A 17,752-nucleotide genomic window follows, 5' to 3' on the forward strand; every position below is an offset into this window, starting at 1 on the left:
AGAATAAATGGGACTAATCAGGAAATACAGCATCCAAATATGGTACAATAGCTACCTTAGAAATGCTAATTCGGGTGTAGGCTGAAACCAGACACCAAAGTCAGAGAGGCCTGGGACTGCTCTCTAGCCCAGCCAAGACCTTGGAGGCAGAGACAAGCAGTTTTGTTTATTCAGAAAGAAGGTCAATATCTTTTTTAAAAAGACTTATAGAAGATGGTGTTGAACTTGTAAAAATATGGAATTTAGAGATTATTAAAATGAAAATGTTGCTCACAAGTAGAAACTACTCTGGAACTTGTGCGATATTCAAAGACAGAATTATCAAAATGTGGACTTTGTAGCAGTTGTGATAATGTTAAAAATATTAAACTTTACAGGAATATGCCCAGACGGTATGTGCATGTATGTGAAAAAATTGCTAAAAAACTGACACTCAGTAACCGACTAAAAGCGCCAAAAACTGTCATTTGTGAACCGAAGCTCTCCAGAAGATGGGACTTTGACGGATGCGTGTCTTATTTAATTTGGGATGTAAATATGCAGTATTAGTAAATTAGTGATATTATAAATATGCTTTTTGTGAAAAATAAGATATACTGTACAGAAACAAAGGGGAGGGTTTAGTCCCTGGACCATAAACATGACACATAATGACACATCATGACACAATGTTGCTTCTCAAATCAGGGGAGAGGAAATTCTCTGACCTATCGGCTTCTTAGAGGGTTGGGCATAGTATAATAACCCTAAGCACCACCTTGATAAATACATAAATAGGAACTGTTGAGGGCACAGAGGAACACATACATTCACCCATCACTGATCTACTGATGAAGCGTTCTGAAGAAGCATCCAGATCCAGAACTATCCAGACTCCAGAACTATCCAGACTCCAGAACCCTGAAGCAAAAGGCCCAATCCAAAAAGCTGAACCCTTCTCAGCTGGCCTTTAAAATCTTGCAACCGGATTTTAACCCCAAACTTCCAAGGGGCATCACAAATCCAACAGCCTGGCTGTGCTGTGTTGGCTGATTCTTGCCAAGAACCCTTGCTAGAACCCAGAGATCCAAACCAGTAGAGCAGAGCTGTACCCAGAACCAACACGTCAGATCCAGTCCAGGAAGCCGTGCAGACCAGAGTGCCTTGCTGAGAGAAGAACCAAGTGCCTGAATCCTGTCCGGTGGCTAGCAGATTTCAGTCCAAAACCCTTGACCAGATCCTGACGGGCCTATTCCATTCCAAAGTCATAGTTGTGAGTATTTAGCATAGAACTGTCCATAGCCATCTCTTAGTTTTAAGTAATCCTATCCAACCCATTCCAACATATCCAGAACTGCATTGTAGAATCTCTTTTGTCTATCCTGACTCCTTCTCTCATCCACATAATCCTATGATAATTGTAGTGATAATCATATTTGCACTAATATAAATTTGCTGGAGAAAGGCAAGCATCTCAGCAGATAAAAACCATCCGGGGGCGCCCCTGGATCGGTGGCTGTGGTGTTGTGTAGCCTGTGGCTCTATGGACTCTCTAGTGCTAAGAAATCTTTGTTCCTAATCTTCAAAAGCGCATCTTTCCTTTGAAATCTTGACTCTTTTCTGAGAAAACTACCTTTACTAAAACCTCTGTAACTTTTTAACCGTATGTGCTAGGAACGAAATTTAAATGTCAAATTGAAGCTACCATCCTCAGCTTTAAACAAACTACGAACCATTTATTTCAAATTGTATATTCCTGAAACCTGTGTGCCCCCATTCCATCTCTTCATATTGCATATTAAAGGGGATTGATTAGTAACAGAGGGAAAGTGTGATTACATTGTCTTTGATTGAATTCATATCAAGTTTTATTTCTGTGCTGCATTAATTTCATAATATTGCATTTCATTGAACCCACACAAAGTTATTATCTGCTGCATTATTCTTCTCACCCATACTCCTATTGATTAAAGAGATTGTTGATTGTTGTGATGTCACCCATTGCTGATCAGTGTATAAATATTAATAAGTGTGATGTCTAGATATTGTTCATATTCATAAAAATGTGATGTGATATATATATTGTTCAATTCATCAAATAAATCTTTTAACATTGCAAAACAAACCTACTTCTTGGTTCAGTGAGACCGGGGGGGATTCAAAGAGAGGGGCGTAGATAAGGGTACATCGTCCAGAAATAAAATAACTTTTGACAAACAAATATATAAATTAAGGGTTCCAGCTGGGCATCTCACGCTAGGCATTGACTTAGTTGGAGTGCTGTGTTGAAAACACTTACAATTTTTAAGAAAAATGTTAAACTCACCCTCACTCTCCACCTCAACAATGGCAACGAGAAAGGCACTGCATATTTAGGGAGCGTGGTAACACTACAGAAACCAGACATTTTGAAACAGGGAAAATAAATGAAAGAAAATGCATGCAAGTGAACAGATAGCAGAAATTAAATGGAACAAAGAAATAATAAAGAACGCAAAAGCAACAGAAGTGTCTATTGCAGTTTCAGCTGGCCTAGGCGAACACACTGAAGTGCGAAGTTTGCCTCGACCAGTTAAAACTGCAACAAAGAACAGCAAAGCCAGTGGCAGCAGTCAATTACTGTGAATGTGTATCTTCTCCTTCTCGTCGGTTGCGTTGTCAGATGGTGGTTGTCGCCGGTCGCAGCATGTGCACAGAATCCAGTGCTAAAGGTAAGTAATCCTAAAATGGGACTGGGACTGTAACTTTCTCTGGTGACCGCTGCGAGGGGTCGCCAGAGAAAGTTACAGTTTATAAGAGTGATGCTCTTCCAGCAGCAGGCAGCTGTGACTGTCAGAAGTGTCAGCCAGTCAAAGCATCGCTCAAGCAGTTTGCGTGATGCTGCGACCTGCTGGCAAGTCTGTCCATCACAGCTTTTGCCTGTTGCCTGACTCTGCTGTGCCTGACTTATTCATGGGCGGCCGGTGGGATCATCTCCCGTCACGGCTGTGGCAGGAGATGCACCCGCTGTGGCTTGGTGGGATCGGTGGGGGGGCCCCACCAGGGCCCTGGCTGTATCTCCAAAACAATGGCTAGACGTTTTCCAAACAATGGCCTCATTTTTAGTTTTGGCTATTAAGTAGCTTTGAAGCACCGTCTATGAGCCCACACTATTGCATTGGAGTACAGCTATAAGAGAGATGAGACGTGAGGAGGGACACCCAGCCTGTCATAGTTGTTTGGTTATTTACTCACCAATTGACTTTCCATGGACATGTTTATCTATATGGTCATACACGGACTGCCCCACCCCGCCCAAAACACACCATCCCGGGACCTCCTTGAACTAGCGTTATTATGCAGTAACATTAAACTTTGCGCTGAATGTGGCCTGCCAGTGTTATTTTTTAGTAATCTGCCGAGTAGCAATGGCATGGCATGGCATATTTAATGCTTTAAATCTCCTCCTGGTGTAATAAAAATATCTTAACCAAGTGTGCCTTCAACTTCTTAATTTATTAGCAATATGTGTGCCCCTGTATCTGTTCTTTGCACTGACGTCCTATGAAAAAGAAGCACTGGCAAAGTCAATAGTTTTGGCTTGTGTATAGGAATTAGTCACTTGCCAAGCACTGACAGCACGGTATCCCGAGAGGATAGCTCAGAGGCAACTTGTTCGTCTTGGAAGCAAGATGACACGAAGCAACATAGGTTCACCGATGGGTATTTAAGCGTGTTATAAATACGCAACTACGACAATAAAACAATTATGCAACTAACAAACAATTCCTGTAACAGCGCCTTAAGGCCAGGTTGTGCCATTATAGCCATACCTGGCGAATGACTGTCCCATGCCTAAGCACAAGTCAAAACTAGTGGCTTTGCCAATTCCTGATCAGATTGACACTTGCACATGTCACATACTGTACAGTAAACAAGCACAGTGCTTCTCACGGCAGACACCATGGACTGTGTAGAAAACAGCAGGATGGACAGGATGCAATAGCGAGCATTCTCGCACCTCATACTTTCTCTCTGCGGTGGTGAGCGTTCAGTCATCACGGCCTCAGTATAACACTATCTCGTGGCGCAGAAAGAGGCTCATTCAGCTGCCCCTGCATATCTCACTCAGTCAGCAGCAGCAGCAGAAACACGCAGCCGCGCATTCCAGTCAGAGCTGCCCCTCTCAGCCCCATCTGCTTTGTTTAAACGGCACAGAGATTTCAAAGTGCCTCCACGTTTGTCATTAACTTTGCTCTGTCGCTTTATTCCAGCAGCACGCAGCCGAAATACAGCCTTTGCTCGATGAGTGGAATTACATGACAAATGCCTAGAGAAATACACATAGTCTCTACGGACTGCGAGCAGACTGGCAACCCTCTCAAAGTAAGCAAATAAATAAAAGCGACTTGAAGGGTACGCGAGGCATCTGCTTACCATCGCCGCACCAGTGTGGTCACCCTTCTGTGGCGTTCAGCAGCAGGCAGGGTTCCTGTGCGATGAGACCGCGGGACTCTCGCGGCTGAGGGAAAGGTATCGCCGCCACTGATTAGGTTTCAGCTCCACGATGACAAGCCTGCGTGTCCTGGAGAGCGGCCAAACCCAGCCATACAAGGGACGGTGGGTGTCAGGAAGGCTCCCACCCTGGGCACGAAGCCAGCAACCCGGGCATAACGCTGTGCTTCTCACCCTGCGCTCATCCTAGGCAGCCCGCGCTTTCCCTGACGCCCCAACTCTGTGCAGTTCACCTGCTCTGTGAGCAGGGCAGGGGAGTGGATGGTCTCTGTGGCTGGCTCACAGTGTAGCCGCGGGTTGCATCTCTATCAGAACCAGCCTTTTGGATGCAGCAGTGTTAAGCTACGATTCTCAAATCCATCGATTGCTTATAGAAAGACGCAGACGGGGCACGGCAGCGGCCGTGAGAGGGGAAAACTGCAACACCCCTCCCGACGGTGCCTTGCGTTAACAGAAGGTGTCAGCATGTTTACCCAGTCAAGAAAACACGTTTCCCTTGCAGGAAATACGGTGAGGTCTTCGTGTCGTTTACCACCATAAGCTATCGAAAGTGAGGCGAACACACGGACATTGAATGCACTGAAGAATTTAGAAATGAAAGTGTAATATGCCATGCACGAGCAAGCCTGCGTTCATTGCTGTCAGCTATGTGTTGGAGAAGAAAGTGATCGCAGCGGGTGAAGAAAAAAAAACAGCCTGCTTCTGCCTGGGAGATGACTAAAACGTGTTCATCTCCAAGAACTAATTAGCTGTTGTGTAGATTTGTCATAGATGTACCAGGGAAGTGTTAGAGACATTTTGCTGTGGGGGCGTGAGGGGAGGGAGCCGTGTGCACATTGAATGGGCAGCACACTGCTCTGCCTGTGCAACTTGAGATCCTTGAGTCAGCTGTCTATTTTCTAGGGAATGCAATGAGTGTGCTAGCATTGCCCCGCCTATGTAAATAGTAGCCCAGTCCCCAAGCCCCGCACTCGGAAATGAAATCACAGGAAGTGACATCAAGAAAATAATACTTGAGCCTCATTCGAAATAAACACATGGCATAACATGCATTGATCGTATATCGTATGCGGGTATCCATGTGAATGCACTCACAGGCAAAAAAGGCAGTAAAAAAAAAAACAACTGTAACTAACTCATGCACTGCTTTCTTACCTGTTTGTATTTAATGCAAAATGTCTAACCTTACAGAATGCGCCCAGATACCTGAGGGTTAGGTGCGCTATATAAATAAATAAATAAATAAATACAATATCAGATTGTCAGTCAGAAAGATGTGTTTACCAGGTAAGTGCATGAACCAGACAGTGCTCCACAAGTAATGCAATGTAATGCAATGTAAGTGTTCGTGTATAGCGCCTGTCTGCCCCTATTGGTGGCCACGCTTTGCTGATGAAAAGCAATCTTTCTTCTTCTTAACATATTGCAGCGAAGGTGAGGTATTCCAGAAAGTAAGACACTCTTAAGCAACAGCGGCAATAACTTGTATGTTGCACCCGCTGGATTATCCATCTTCTCTCTAACACCAATGGTTAATCTTGGAAGCCTCATGGACTTATTGCTTGACCTTCAGCACACCCTTCAGACCAGAATGGTGGTCTTGGTAAGAAGGCAGCAATTCATTTGGGTGGATTACCTTCAGTTGACTATGTTCTGTTGAAATGTGGGTGCGTGTATCAAAGACAAAAGAAGAGGTTGCTCCCATCCCCTGGTCTGATCACCACTGCATTAAATTTAGCATCATAACCCCAAAGGGGGCTCCAAAAGGAGCTACTCTTCTGCCTGCCGCTCTCTCGAGAAGTTCCCGCAAACTCACCAAAGAGAACATCATGCCCTTTCTCGCAGTACCACCCCTCCTGCCACCTTTCTCAGAAGACCCTGAACTCCTTGCCTCAGCCTTCAATGTAGCCATCACCCAAGCTGTTGATAAAGTTGCCCCTCTCACCGTAAAACAACCCCAAAAAACCCAGCATGCCAATGCTTGGTTCACCCAAGAACTAATGGAATTCCGTGCCAAAAAGAGGGCAGTACTTGCCACCTGGAAAAACCACCCTACAGACGCTTCCAAAGAAGCCTTCAAAGCCATCTCCAGAAACTACAAAACCTCCGTCACTCAGGCCAAGGCGGCATCCTTTAACACCAGAATTGCAAACGCAAAATCAGTGACGAGAGAAATCTTCTCCATTTTTGGGGAGCTTGAGTCTCCTGCTCCCCCCCACCCACCATACCAAAAGACACAGCATGGTGCAATAAGATTCAAACAGCCCTGCTGGACAAACTTGAAACATGGCACATTAAGATCCTAAACCTCCAAAAAGCACTCTCTGACCTACTCCCCAAACCTCACGACACGGCACCTCCTACTATCCCAGAGAACCCCACTTCAGTGTTTAACTTCAGGGATATGACTGAATCTGAGGTTTGTGCTCTCCTCAATTCCATCAAAGCCTCCAATTGTGAAGGCGGTGCCTTTCCTGCTCAGGTCATCAAAGACTGCGCATCTGCCCTCACCCCATTCATTACTGCCTTTATCAACTCCTCCTTCCAGACAGGCCGCGTCCCTACAACACTCAAAGAAGCCTGGGTCCGCCCGCTCCTGAAAAAAACATCCCTTGACCCACTTGGCCCTGGAAACTACAGGCCTATTACCACTGTGCCGTTCCTACTAAAAATTCTGGACAAAGCAGCCTATCTGCAAGTCCAAGAATTCATCGAGAACAACCACCGCCTCGGTCTGCGCCAATCCGTTTTCGACCTAGGCATGGCACAGAAACTGCCTTGCTTGATTTAAAAAATCAAATGGACAATCTCAGAGACGTCAGCAAACCCGCGCTCCTTCTCCTATTGGACCTTTCCGCTGCCTTCGATCTGGTGGATCATCAGACCTTATGTCACCACCTCTCCACCGCAGCCAATTTCTCTCTGAGCGCCTGTACCTGGATAACCTCCTTTCTACAGGACAGAGTCATGAAGGTTTTCTCTGAATCTTCCTGTGCCAACCCGAGTCTCATCAAATGTGGGGTACGGCAGGGCTCTTGTATTGCCCGCACACTATACAACCTTTTCACAAGGCCACTTTTCAAAAATCTGGACGCTCTGGGCATCTCATAAACCAACTACACGGATGATACACAGGTATTGATCCCCTCTCAGGTGACTGCCAGACTGACCTTGACACCCTCAATGCCATCTAATCTACTATCCAATCCTGGATGGCAGAGAACTGGCTCTATCTCAATAGTGAGAAGACAGAACTTCTATTAATCGGATCCTCAGGTACCCTAGGAAAACTGGGCAAGCAATACTCTTCCTTTACTATCGACAACATCCCTATTGCAGTCTCGAAAGTCATTAAGACTCTGGGTGTGTACATTGAACCTGACCTAACCATGAACAGGCAGGTCAATGCTGTCACCTCTGCATCAGCATACCACTCCAAACTGCTTATCCCAGCTAGACCCTTCCTCTACCAGGAAAACTGCCTCACTATTGCTAGGGTGATTATTGGTTCCAGGATTGACCACTGCAATGCACTCTTTGCAGGGACCTCTCGCAAAAACCTGGCCAAACTCCAACTAGCTCAAAACAACGCCTTGAGAGCCACTACGGGCACCTGCAGACATGACCACATTGCCTCATATAATGGACCAACCCTAAAAGGAACAGGGAAACTGCTTTAATTATCAGCGAGGAGACAATTTGAAACAGTGGCCCTCATTACGACCCTGGCGGAAAGTGACTGACTGGACCGCCACAGCGTAAATAGCGTTTCCGCCATTGCACGAAGGAGCAAAGTGCGGCCCATTCCGACCCATCGGGCACGAGCACCACGGCATGGCGGAAGTGCAAAGTCCGCGATGGCGGAAATGACCCCAAAACGGCCCACACCGCCGCCGTACGGCGCCCTAGGTGCAACACCGCCACCCATCACAGCGGACACCGCAGTGTGCGCCTACCGGAAAGTACGGTGACCGGAAATATACGGAAACGGAAGTAAAAGCATGGGCCCGGAACGGGAAACATCCCGCCGTACACCTATAAAACCACAAAATCCACACAACCACTAAAAACACTACCCTGAGACACACCCCAACCCGTCATACACCCTAGCGAAACCAAGAAAAATGGGAAAAGTAGCGAAGAAAGCGTGCGACCGCAAGCGGCAGGTCCACTTCTCCCGTGAGGAACTCACCGTGCTAACAGAGACCCTCCAGGAGAATGCAGCCGTCGTCTTCTCCACGCAAATGACCAGGACGTCACTTGCGAACAAGAAGGCCATATGGGCTCTGGTGGCACAGCGGGTAAGTGCGGTGGGGACCGCACCCCGCAACCCACAGCAATGCAGAAAGCGATGGGACGACCTGCGGATACGCGTCCGCAGCATACTCTCTGCCAACCGCAACATTGCCACAGCCACCGGGGGAGGTCCTGAATCACCCATCAAGTTGACCCCCTGGGAAGAAATCTGTGCCTCCACCATCGGAATGGAGAGCATAGAGGGAGTCGGAGGGATGGAGAAAGGAGTGCAGACATCCGAAGATTCAGGTAGGTGTCCCAAATAAAACAATGCTAAATCCACAATGTCCAATCATGCGAAGTACCATGTGCCCACATAGTGCAACAGAAACACATGTCCAGGAGAACGTCCACACACATCGGCCTGATAGCGCACGTTAAAACCCACAATAAATACATAATTAATTAAAAACCCCTAAAACACGCACTACACGTGCAGCAGGCACACCCTAACTGCAGGCTGCCAAACAACTGCACCCTCACTCCACACACAAATGAAAGCACCTCCAAGGCCCCGACCCAAATCACCCTCAGGTACCACCCCAATGCATGTGATACAATGCCATTCCAATTTCCACAGACCCATGAATAACCCTCGCCCTCCTTTACTCCACCACAGGGTCCGATCCAAACGACGAGCATCAGGACACCCCTACCAGCACACCTGCAAAGAGGGCCAAGACCAACGGCCAAAGACCCTCCACCTCAGCTGCACGCATCAAGACATGGCAGCAGCACAAATCAGGTGGCAGCACAGAGGAGGGAACATCAACAGGCACCCCAGCAGCCAGCATGCCCACACCACCACCACCACAGGTCCCCCCAACGGATGCCACAGAAGGCACTGCCTCTGGTGGCAGCAGCACCATAGGTGACACCCCATTGATGGCAGCATGCTCGGACACAGAAAACGGGGATGTCGAAGTCAGATCCATCCATGATCTGTCCCAATCCCCCTGTCTGTCCCATCCCATACAACATGAGGATACCACGCAGGGGCACCCACAAGACGACGACTGGCCATCCCCCACAAGCCCTGTGGCAAGGCAACATGAGGTCAACAGCCCCTCTGTGACACCCCCGCAAATGGCCATGGCCCAGCAGAGGCAACAGTCCCTCGACCAGTTAATCGTGCAACAGCAGCGACTGGCCACGCTCCTCAAGGACCATGCCGATGAATGTGGGGGCACTAAGGCAGACATAGAAACATCAACTGAGACACTTAGGGCAGAAATGGAGAGAGGTCCAGAGACACTAAGGGCACAAATGGAGAGTAGCACCGAGAGCCTGAGAGTCCAAATGCAGAGTAGCACCGAGAGCCTGAGAGTCCAAATGGAGAGAAGCACTGAGAGCCTGAGGGGGGAACTGCATGCGACGTCCAAAGACGTATGTGCCGAACTTGCCGCAGTGCGCCGTGTGCTCACTGAGCTCTCGCAAACCCTTAGGGACATGCATGGACGTGAGCAGGCAGAGACATCATCCGTTGCAAGTTCCGTCCAGGGCAGCCCCCAACGTAGATCTGGGAGGAACCTGCGCTCCACAGGCAGGGGTGCCCCTGATACCCGCAGAGGGGGCTTGCAATAGCGACAGCCCACTGACAATGAGCATCTTTGGACACTGGTGTTCGGGGGGGAGGTAGGAGGGTGGAGGGGGTGTGTTGGGCTCACTTGGGTGGCGGGTCGATAGGGTGTTCAACATGATATCACATATGCCATAAACAGTGCACGATCAACCAATGAGATGTGTGGACATTGACCTTTGTGTACTAGGCCATCCTAGGCGTACAGTCCATATTGTGCATGTCCCAGACACACACAGTGCCACGAGTCCCGTGTCCATGTATCAGCCACCAGGCGTGAGTGCTAGAAGCATGCATCAATGAGATGCTGACGAATGTCACGGCCCTCCGGTGCCTCGCAGACTCCTTGAGGTGCTGCCACATCCCCACCCTCATCATGACCATCATCAGGTGCTTGCAGTTCTGCGTCAGGGGGCATGGGCACATTTCTACGTACGCACATGTTGTGGAGCATGACACATGCCATGACCATCTTTGCAACCTTCTCATGGCGGTACAGGAGTGCCCCGCCAGACCTGCTGAGGCAGCGGAAACGAGTCTTCAGTAGGCCGAATGCCTGTTCAATGACTACACGGGTACGTGAGTGGGCATGGTTGTAGTCCTCCTCATGCTGGTCCCGTGGGTTCCGGACTGGTGTGAGGAGCCATCTCTTCAGTGGATACCCAGCATCACCTGTATGTGGACGAGAAACGTATGATGTGGAATGCCATTGCTACGTACGCACACCCCCCCCCCTTCCTGCCAGGTCATTGCCGCATCACATACCCCACATCATCATGCATGAAATGAGACTCACCGAGTAGCCAGGATCTGTTCCCTGCGTGTCGCTCCATGTAGCGTGGTATAGTAGAGTTCCTCAAGACCACAGAATCATGGGTTGATCCAGGGAATCTGGCACAACAATGTGTAATGATCCTGTTGGAGTCACACACCATTTGTACATTCAGGGAATGAAATTGTTTTCGGTTGCGGTACTGGGCCTCCATGGCATGTGGGACGACCAATTCCACATGGGTGCAGTCGATGGCACCAATGCAACCCGGTATGCCGGCATGTGCATGGAATCCCACTTTTGTGTTTGTAATTTCCTGCTCCGAGCGTGGTAGAGAGATGTAGTCGTCTGCGTGCTTCAGGAGGGCATCGAGCACTTGCAATAGTGTCCGTGAGAACAGTGGCTGTGATATGCCATGCAACTGTCCGACTGTGTGCTGGTAGGTGCCTGTGGCCAGGAAGTGGAGTACAGACACCACCTTCAGTAGGGGTGGGATGGCGGTTGGGCTATCTATCATGCTGACAAGGTCAGCCTGTGTCATGTCCACAATGGAGGTTATGGTGTCCCGGTCCAAACGGTAGAGGGTGTGGATCTGCTCATCAGTGAGGTTGAACGGATGTGCTCGGAGGCGTGGGATTGCGGGCTGCCTGCGTGGTGGTAGTGGCTGTGCTGGCGGCCCTTGCTGGCCCTGCCTTGGCCTCCTCCTCCTCCTGCGTCCCCTCCGTGCGGCCGGTTGTAGTTGGTGTTCGTCTTCTTCTTGGAGTAGGAGTACTTGCAGTGCTATCAGGTCCCCCAGGGCCAACATCGCGAGTCCTGCCGGTAGCATTTCGGAGTGGGTGTGGTTGTGGGAGGAGACTGGGTGTGCAATTTATGTGTTTTCAGGCTGTATGGCCTCCACCTGTGGTGATTCATTCCACCTGTGCAAACTGCTCTCCCCTTTGGCCGAGCACGTCCCGCACACAACGCTGCAATTCGAGGAATGGCATCTTGCTATTGCAATCATGTATTTGTACCCGATGGACGTGTGACATTGGTTGATATGTTCATTCTGCTGTGGTCCCATTGTTTCACATACTATCTTTGCAGTCGCGAACAGACTTGTGAAGGGTCAGTGGAACGTAGTACTCGAGTAACGGTGGGCCCTCATGCATCACTGTACCGAGTTGCAACGACGGGCGGGGCGTCCCATTTGTGGGTGAAGGCAGTTGCCATTTTCACACACAGCCGCACTAGATGGATTAATTAGTGATTTGAAACGGCCACAGATGCCTCTTCGACGTGATGTTGCAAATGAGGAATTCGAAGGGCGGCGCTTTCGGTTTTCAGCTAGCGGCGAGGAGATGCCCACAGGTCTGACTGCAAATATAACGTTCTATTGTTCAATGTCCTTGAGACAGGGGCCATGGCGAGGATGCAATGATTGATATGAATAGTTTGGGATGCGCAATAGCGACGTGGGCGATGAGGCCGGACGTTCCCAAATACATGTTACTTCACAACACTGGAATTACGGGCTGGGGCACTGTGGATTTTGCAGGCTGCATAACGCACAGACTCAATGGATATTTCTAATGTCATGTGAGTAAATATTCAGGCGTTTTAATCCCGGGATGAGGAAATGATGAATGGATGCATGGGCAGGTGATTTGATACAGAGTTTGCCATGTACAGGGCTTCTTGGAATCTATCCGCCTCCCCTGCGCTATGTGATGCAGGGCTGCCATAGTGGGACCATCGTCTATCTGGCCTTGTTGAGCCCTCCCTGTCTCGACGCGCCCTCAGACACTTGTGTCCATGCACGTTACCAATCCCATCTGATGGATTCTGTTTAGACAGACGCATGCACAGGTACACTCGTTTGTGATGGTGTTTACACCTCGGTATAGATGGTTATGAGTCGCAAGTGGTTTTGGGGTGGTGATGATCCTTTGGAGTGGGCTAGCATGCATATGGCTGTGGATTTAGTGTGATCATTGAAGTGAGTTGTTCGGATGTAGTTCTGATGGCCATTCTGTTCTTTTTCTTTTCTTTTGGTTGACAGGTATCTCCTCCCCTTTTGCCACTGCCATCTGTATGCCACTCCTGCAGATGGCTTTTACTCCCGACACCTGCTGCTTCGTGTTAATCAGTGGAGCAGCATTACGATCTTATGGGACGATCGCCAATGGGCCACATGCCCTTACGCAGTACTGGTGGCTCGGAGCAACATTTCGGCCTTTCAGCTGGACTAGTGCCTCCCCATTGGGACGGCCCTGCGGTTCTGTGCGCTTCCATGTTGCCTTTTCGTACGTGGATGTGGCTCTGTGTACCATGATGGAACAGGGCGTCACACAAGTAGTGGCTGGTCATTTCTTGCGGATGCAGCCCACAATGGTGAAATGTGTTTTGGAGTTCATGGCCTAATGGCTGTATGGGCTTGGTGATTTTGTTGTGCATTAAATTTCTATTCTGATTTGGCCCGTGTAGCGTTCTTCTTTGCAAGTGATGTGGCATATTCCTATTTGGGGAGCGATGTATTGGGTGGAGATCTGCATTGGGTTCCAGCTTCGGAGTTTAGTTGCGTGGTACTGTACTGGGCGCGTTTGCCTACGAAGCCCAGTGAGGTCAGGGATGGGGGCTGCCAATATGACTGTTTGAATGTTGTCATGCTCAGGGGCGAGGGATTGGGTTTTGTGTAACAGATGCCAGTCAGCCAGGTGGACTGGTGGAATGATGTGATTTTCGAAATATTGCTGGTCACATGTGCCTGTGTTTGCGTGCGTTTCGGGGGGGGGGGACTGTGGTCATGTCAATTGGATTGGCTTCTGTATTCGTGCCGTCTGTGCCCTGCAGCTACCATTGGCCCCTCTTGTGTTTCTTTTGTTCGTTGGCATGCATGGGTGACTTGTACATTTCACTGGTTGCATTGTGACTTCATTGCACCTACGGGGAGTTGTACTTTGTGGGCAGCGAGCGGTGTACAGGCACTCAGTGGGGCCGTTTACGGTTGATTCGCGATGCCGTACTTCTCACCATGGCGGAATGTACCATTCCGCCATGCTTGATGGCGTTAGGTACATGTCCGCTAGGGTCGGAATTTGCGTACCCTTGCGCCATGGTGGTATTTACGGTTTGGCATGGCGCGCGCGCGCGTGCTTGGTGCAGTTAGCGTTGGCGTTCACTACGGTGTCGCTAATGGCTTCGTACTTTGCGGTGACGGGTCATAGTCGCACCGAGCGCTATTCGATGGCGGTATTGCATTTCCGCCATCGTTTTCAGATTTCCGCCAGGGTCGTAATGAGGACCAGTGTGTATGTTTCTTTCAATTATCACCAGCAGGGAGTAGCTGCGGCAGGCAGGTAGTTACTTGCTTCCATGAAATGCAGCACATGACAAAATGTCTGCAGTTATTTAAAGTGGCGATTGTCACACTGGAAAAATGTACTGGAAACTAAAGAAAACCTGTGCCAATGCATATTGAAGACAACACTAAACTATGTATTCACCTGCAATGCTGCAAATTAAAATGTTGGTATGTGTTCAAAATGAAGCATCACAGTGTACCATTGTTCTATTTTATTGGCAGTGTTAAATTGAGAAATGATTCTTATTCAGGATGTGTTAAATCCAAAGAAGTGAGGTCATTGACAAGTATTTGATTCGAAGGACTTGCACTACGACAATGCAATTGAGGTCAGTGGCCCTTTCATGCATACAAAATCATATGACATTCTGTGTTGGTTTAGCCAATGATAGTTTTGCTGTTTTCTTGCTGAACTTACCATTAGATAAACTCCACTTCAGCCTTACATACATGGTCAAATGTGGAGATGATACGGGTCAGATGAGAAGCCTTGGCCATCTGGAATGAATATGGTGTGTTTGCCTTCAATCATGAAATCCTATTATGCTCATGGAGCAAAAGGCCCCCAGGAACAGGCTCCTGAGTTATTGAGATACCCCCGCCATTGTGAGCTCATTTCAAGGGAATATTTCTAATAAATGCATTGGAATACATTCCACAAAGTATAAATCGACAGTGTGCTCACGTGGTAAGCTTCAGAATGGTTCACATGGCCATCAATCCTGTGTAAAGCCAGGCCTGATTTCAAAGTCTGAGAAACACTTAAGATGTCACCCTTCATAACAGTTTAAACAAGAAAGCCGACCAGGTAGCCTAATGGAAAGCCACAGTTTTCAAATGGGATTTCAGATCCAACACACTATTTTGACTGTAACACCCATATCATTTAGAAACAAAAGGAAAAATGCATTATAACAATTAGGATTTTCGCTTTCAAATGATTCCAAAACACAATTTTCTAACACTTGAACACATCATTAATATTCATATGTTTACGAAAATCTATCATAAAGGCTCAAGTTGCATAGCCAGACATCCGTCTAAACCGGGACATTTTATTGATGTGGCATGGTACTATGATAAAATATGGAATACGCAGCACCACCTTCCTTTTCTTTTCTTGAGATTATGCTCAGCATGTGAAGATTGGGTTCTGGGCATTCTCTCAGAGTGTCTGATCTATAAGCAAGCCAAAAGAAAGATCTGATCAACCAGTGATTTAATCAATGGCTAGTTTAGGAATCATTTCGATTATGAAAACAGAAACAAACAGGGAATATGGGTCTAACTCTGGAATCAAAAGCTGCAGGGATGGAGCTGTGAGAGCCGTGTCATGGAATGGTCTATCAGAGCGTTACTGGAGGCTTAAGCAGTGCTGATCGGCAGTTGGAGTGCTGCTCCAGAGGCAAGTGCGCAGCGAGGGTTCAGTGGGGGGACGCGACCCGTGAGCGCTCACGGTGCCCTGCACTTCACAGGTGATATGGTGCGCAGGGAGTGGGGGCCACCACCACCAACCAGCAGCGTGCCCCGCATAGTGTGGCTGGCCAATGGCGTGCCCCGCACCGCGTTGCTGAGGAAAAGGAGGAAACGGGGCCCCTGCTAGTGAATCAGTAAAGTGCACAGGAAGCCGGTTACCTAGCAACATTCCACAGCCAAAAGCAGCAGCCATCTTAAGGGCAGGAAGCTTGGGGACATTACAAGCAAAGAGATACAAGCGAACATTGCCTTGCCAGGCAAAGCCAAGCAGCATCCTAGCAATACTCCACCGCCCATGACGGTGGCCATCTTAAGGGCAGGCTGCTTGGGCACATTACAAGCAAGTAGATAGAAGTGGACATTGCTTGGTCAGGCAAAGCAAAGCAGCATTGCAAATCCTGTCACAATGAACATCCCTGGCCCAATGTTGTTTCTGCCCCAGCCAGCGGAAACAAGCTTGAAGTAGGATGACTGGAAGGAAGGATTAACAAGATACATACATGGTGTGTATGGTAGCAATTTAGCTAGTGACAGGAAAGACTCCTTACTGTACCATTGTTTAGGGCAGGAAGGTCAAACAATTTTTAAGAAATTACCAGAGCAATGGACATAAGAAGAGGAGGATCTGTCAAGTTTTGAACATAGTATAGCAAAGCTGGACAAACATGTTATCATAAGAGAAAACATGTTCCTGGCAAGGTACCACTTTGCAATATGAGAGCATAATTGTGATGAATCCATTGAGGAGTTTGTGACTGGCCTTTGTGGTTTAGTGTTAAAATGCAACTATGATCACTGCAGAGATTAACACACCAGGGACCAATTAAACATAAGGTGCAGTGATCAAAGGTTAGGGAAGACCTGTGTCGTGAAGGAGGATGTTTTGCGGATATAACTTTAGAAAGAGCTATTTAGATAGCAAAAGTTGTAGAACACACACAAAAGTCAATAAAAGCACTGGATGCAGAAGCTGGGAAGTTAACGCCAAGTGTGAATGTGGTGTAGAAGGTGCAGCAAAGAAGAAAGCAAGTGTAAAAAGATGAAGGGAAAATGGTGGCAACGAACAAGGTGGATGTAAAGAACAAATTTGAAGGAAAGACATTCAGCAAAAGATGTTTTTTTGTATTATTTATTTTCAATTATTCAGATATAAAATACACAAATAAAGCAAGTCAGTACAAGCAAATCATCATAGAAACAGCTTTTAATAAACCTAATGACAGAACTATGTATGTTAAACATAAAAACAGTAAAAAAAACCACCCACACCCAACTGCACCCACTCCTGGCCCAAGACAAATCAAAAAAGAGTCTAGTACAAAAGCATACATTTCCCCCACATCTTATCAAAAAGAGAGACTTTCCTTTCTCTCCTATATATATATAGTCTTCTCCATGCCAGCTTGTGCATTTCATCAATCCAAACATCCATTTTCGGTGAAACAACAGCTCACCACCTCGAAATAACAATTTCTTCTGACAAGTAGTTAATTCCTCAAGTAATTCATCACTTCCCATTATTAATTTCTTAAAAACAAAATCAATTTTCTCTTCCAGTACTTTCTCCCAAATCACACCAAATTCCGACCAAAAGCCTCACAGCCTCACACAATCCCACATCATTTGTTCTAGAGTCCCAACTTGATGCACACAACCCCAAAGGTCACTGGTATTGGATAGTCTTCTCTTACTCAGACGCTCAGGTGTCTGGTAAACCCTGTTTAAGACTTTAATCTGTCAGGACCTTTCACCAAGGCTTAAAGAGCAAAGTTTGACATTTTGACACATTCTCAACCAGACCATTGACGAAATA

At 47.7% G+C, this 17,752-nt stretch overlaps 1 protein-coding gene across 1 annotated transcript in view; it reads right to left on the reverse strand.

Moving 5' to 3' along the window:
- Nucleotides 1-5,203, reverse strand: part of PLD5 (phospholipase D family member 5) — a 1,748,035-nt gene extending 1,742,832 nt beyond the window's left edge. Inside the window, exon 1 of the mRNA XM_069607944.1 lies at nucleotides 4,396-5,203. Within this exon, the coding sequence (XP_069464045.1) occupies nucleotides 4,396-4,398 (3 nt within the window). The 5' untranslated portion in view covers nucleotides 4,399-5,203. The remainder of the gene's footprint in view (nucleotides 1-4,395) is intronic.
- Between the last annotated feature and the right edge of the window lie 12,549 nt (nucleotides 5,204-17,752).

The sequence above is a fragment of the Ambystoma mexicanum genome, chromosome 4q (genome assembly GCF_040938575.1).
Source record: "Ambystoma mexicanum isolate Mex_15411 chromosome 4q, UKY_AmexF1_1, whole genome shotgun sequence".
Taxonomy (NCBI): domain Eukaryota; kingdom Metazoa; phylum Chordata; class Amphibia; order Caudata; family Ambystomatidae; genus Ambystoma; species Ambystoma mexicanum.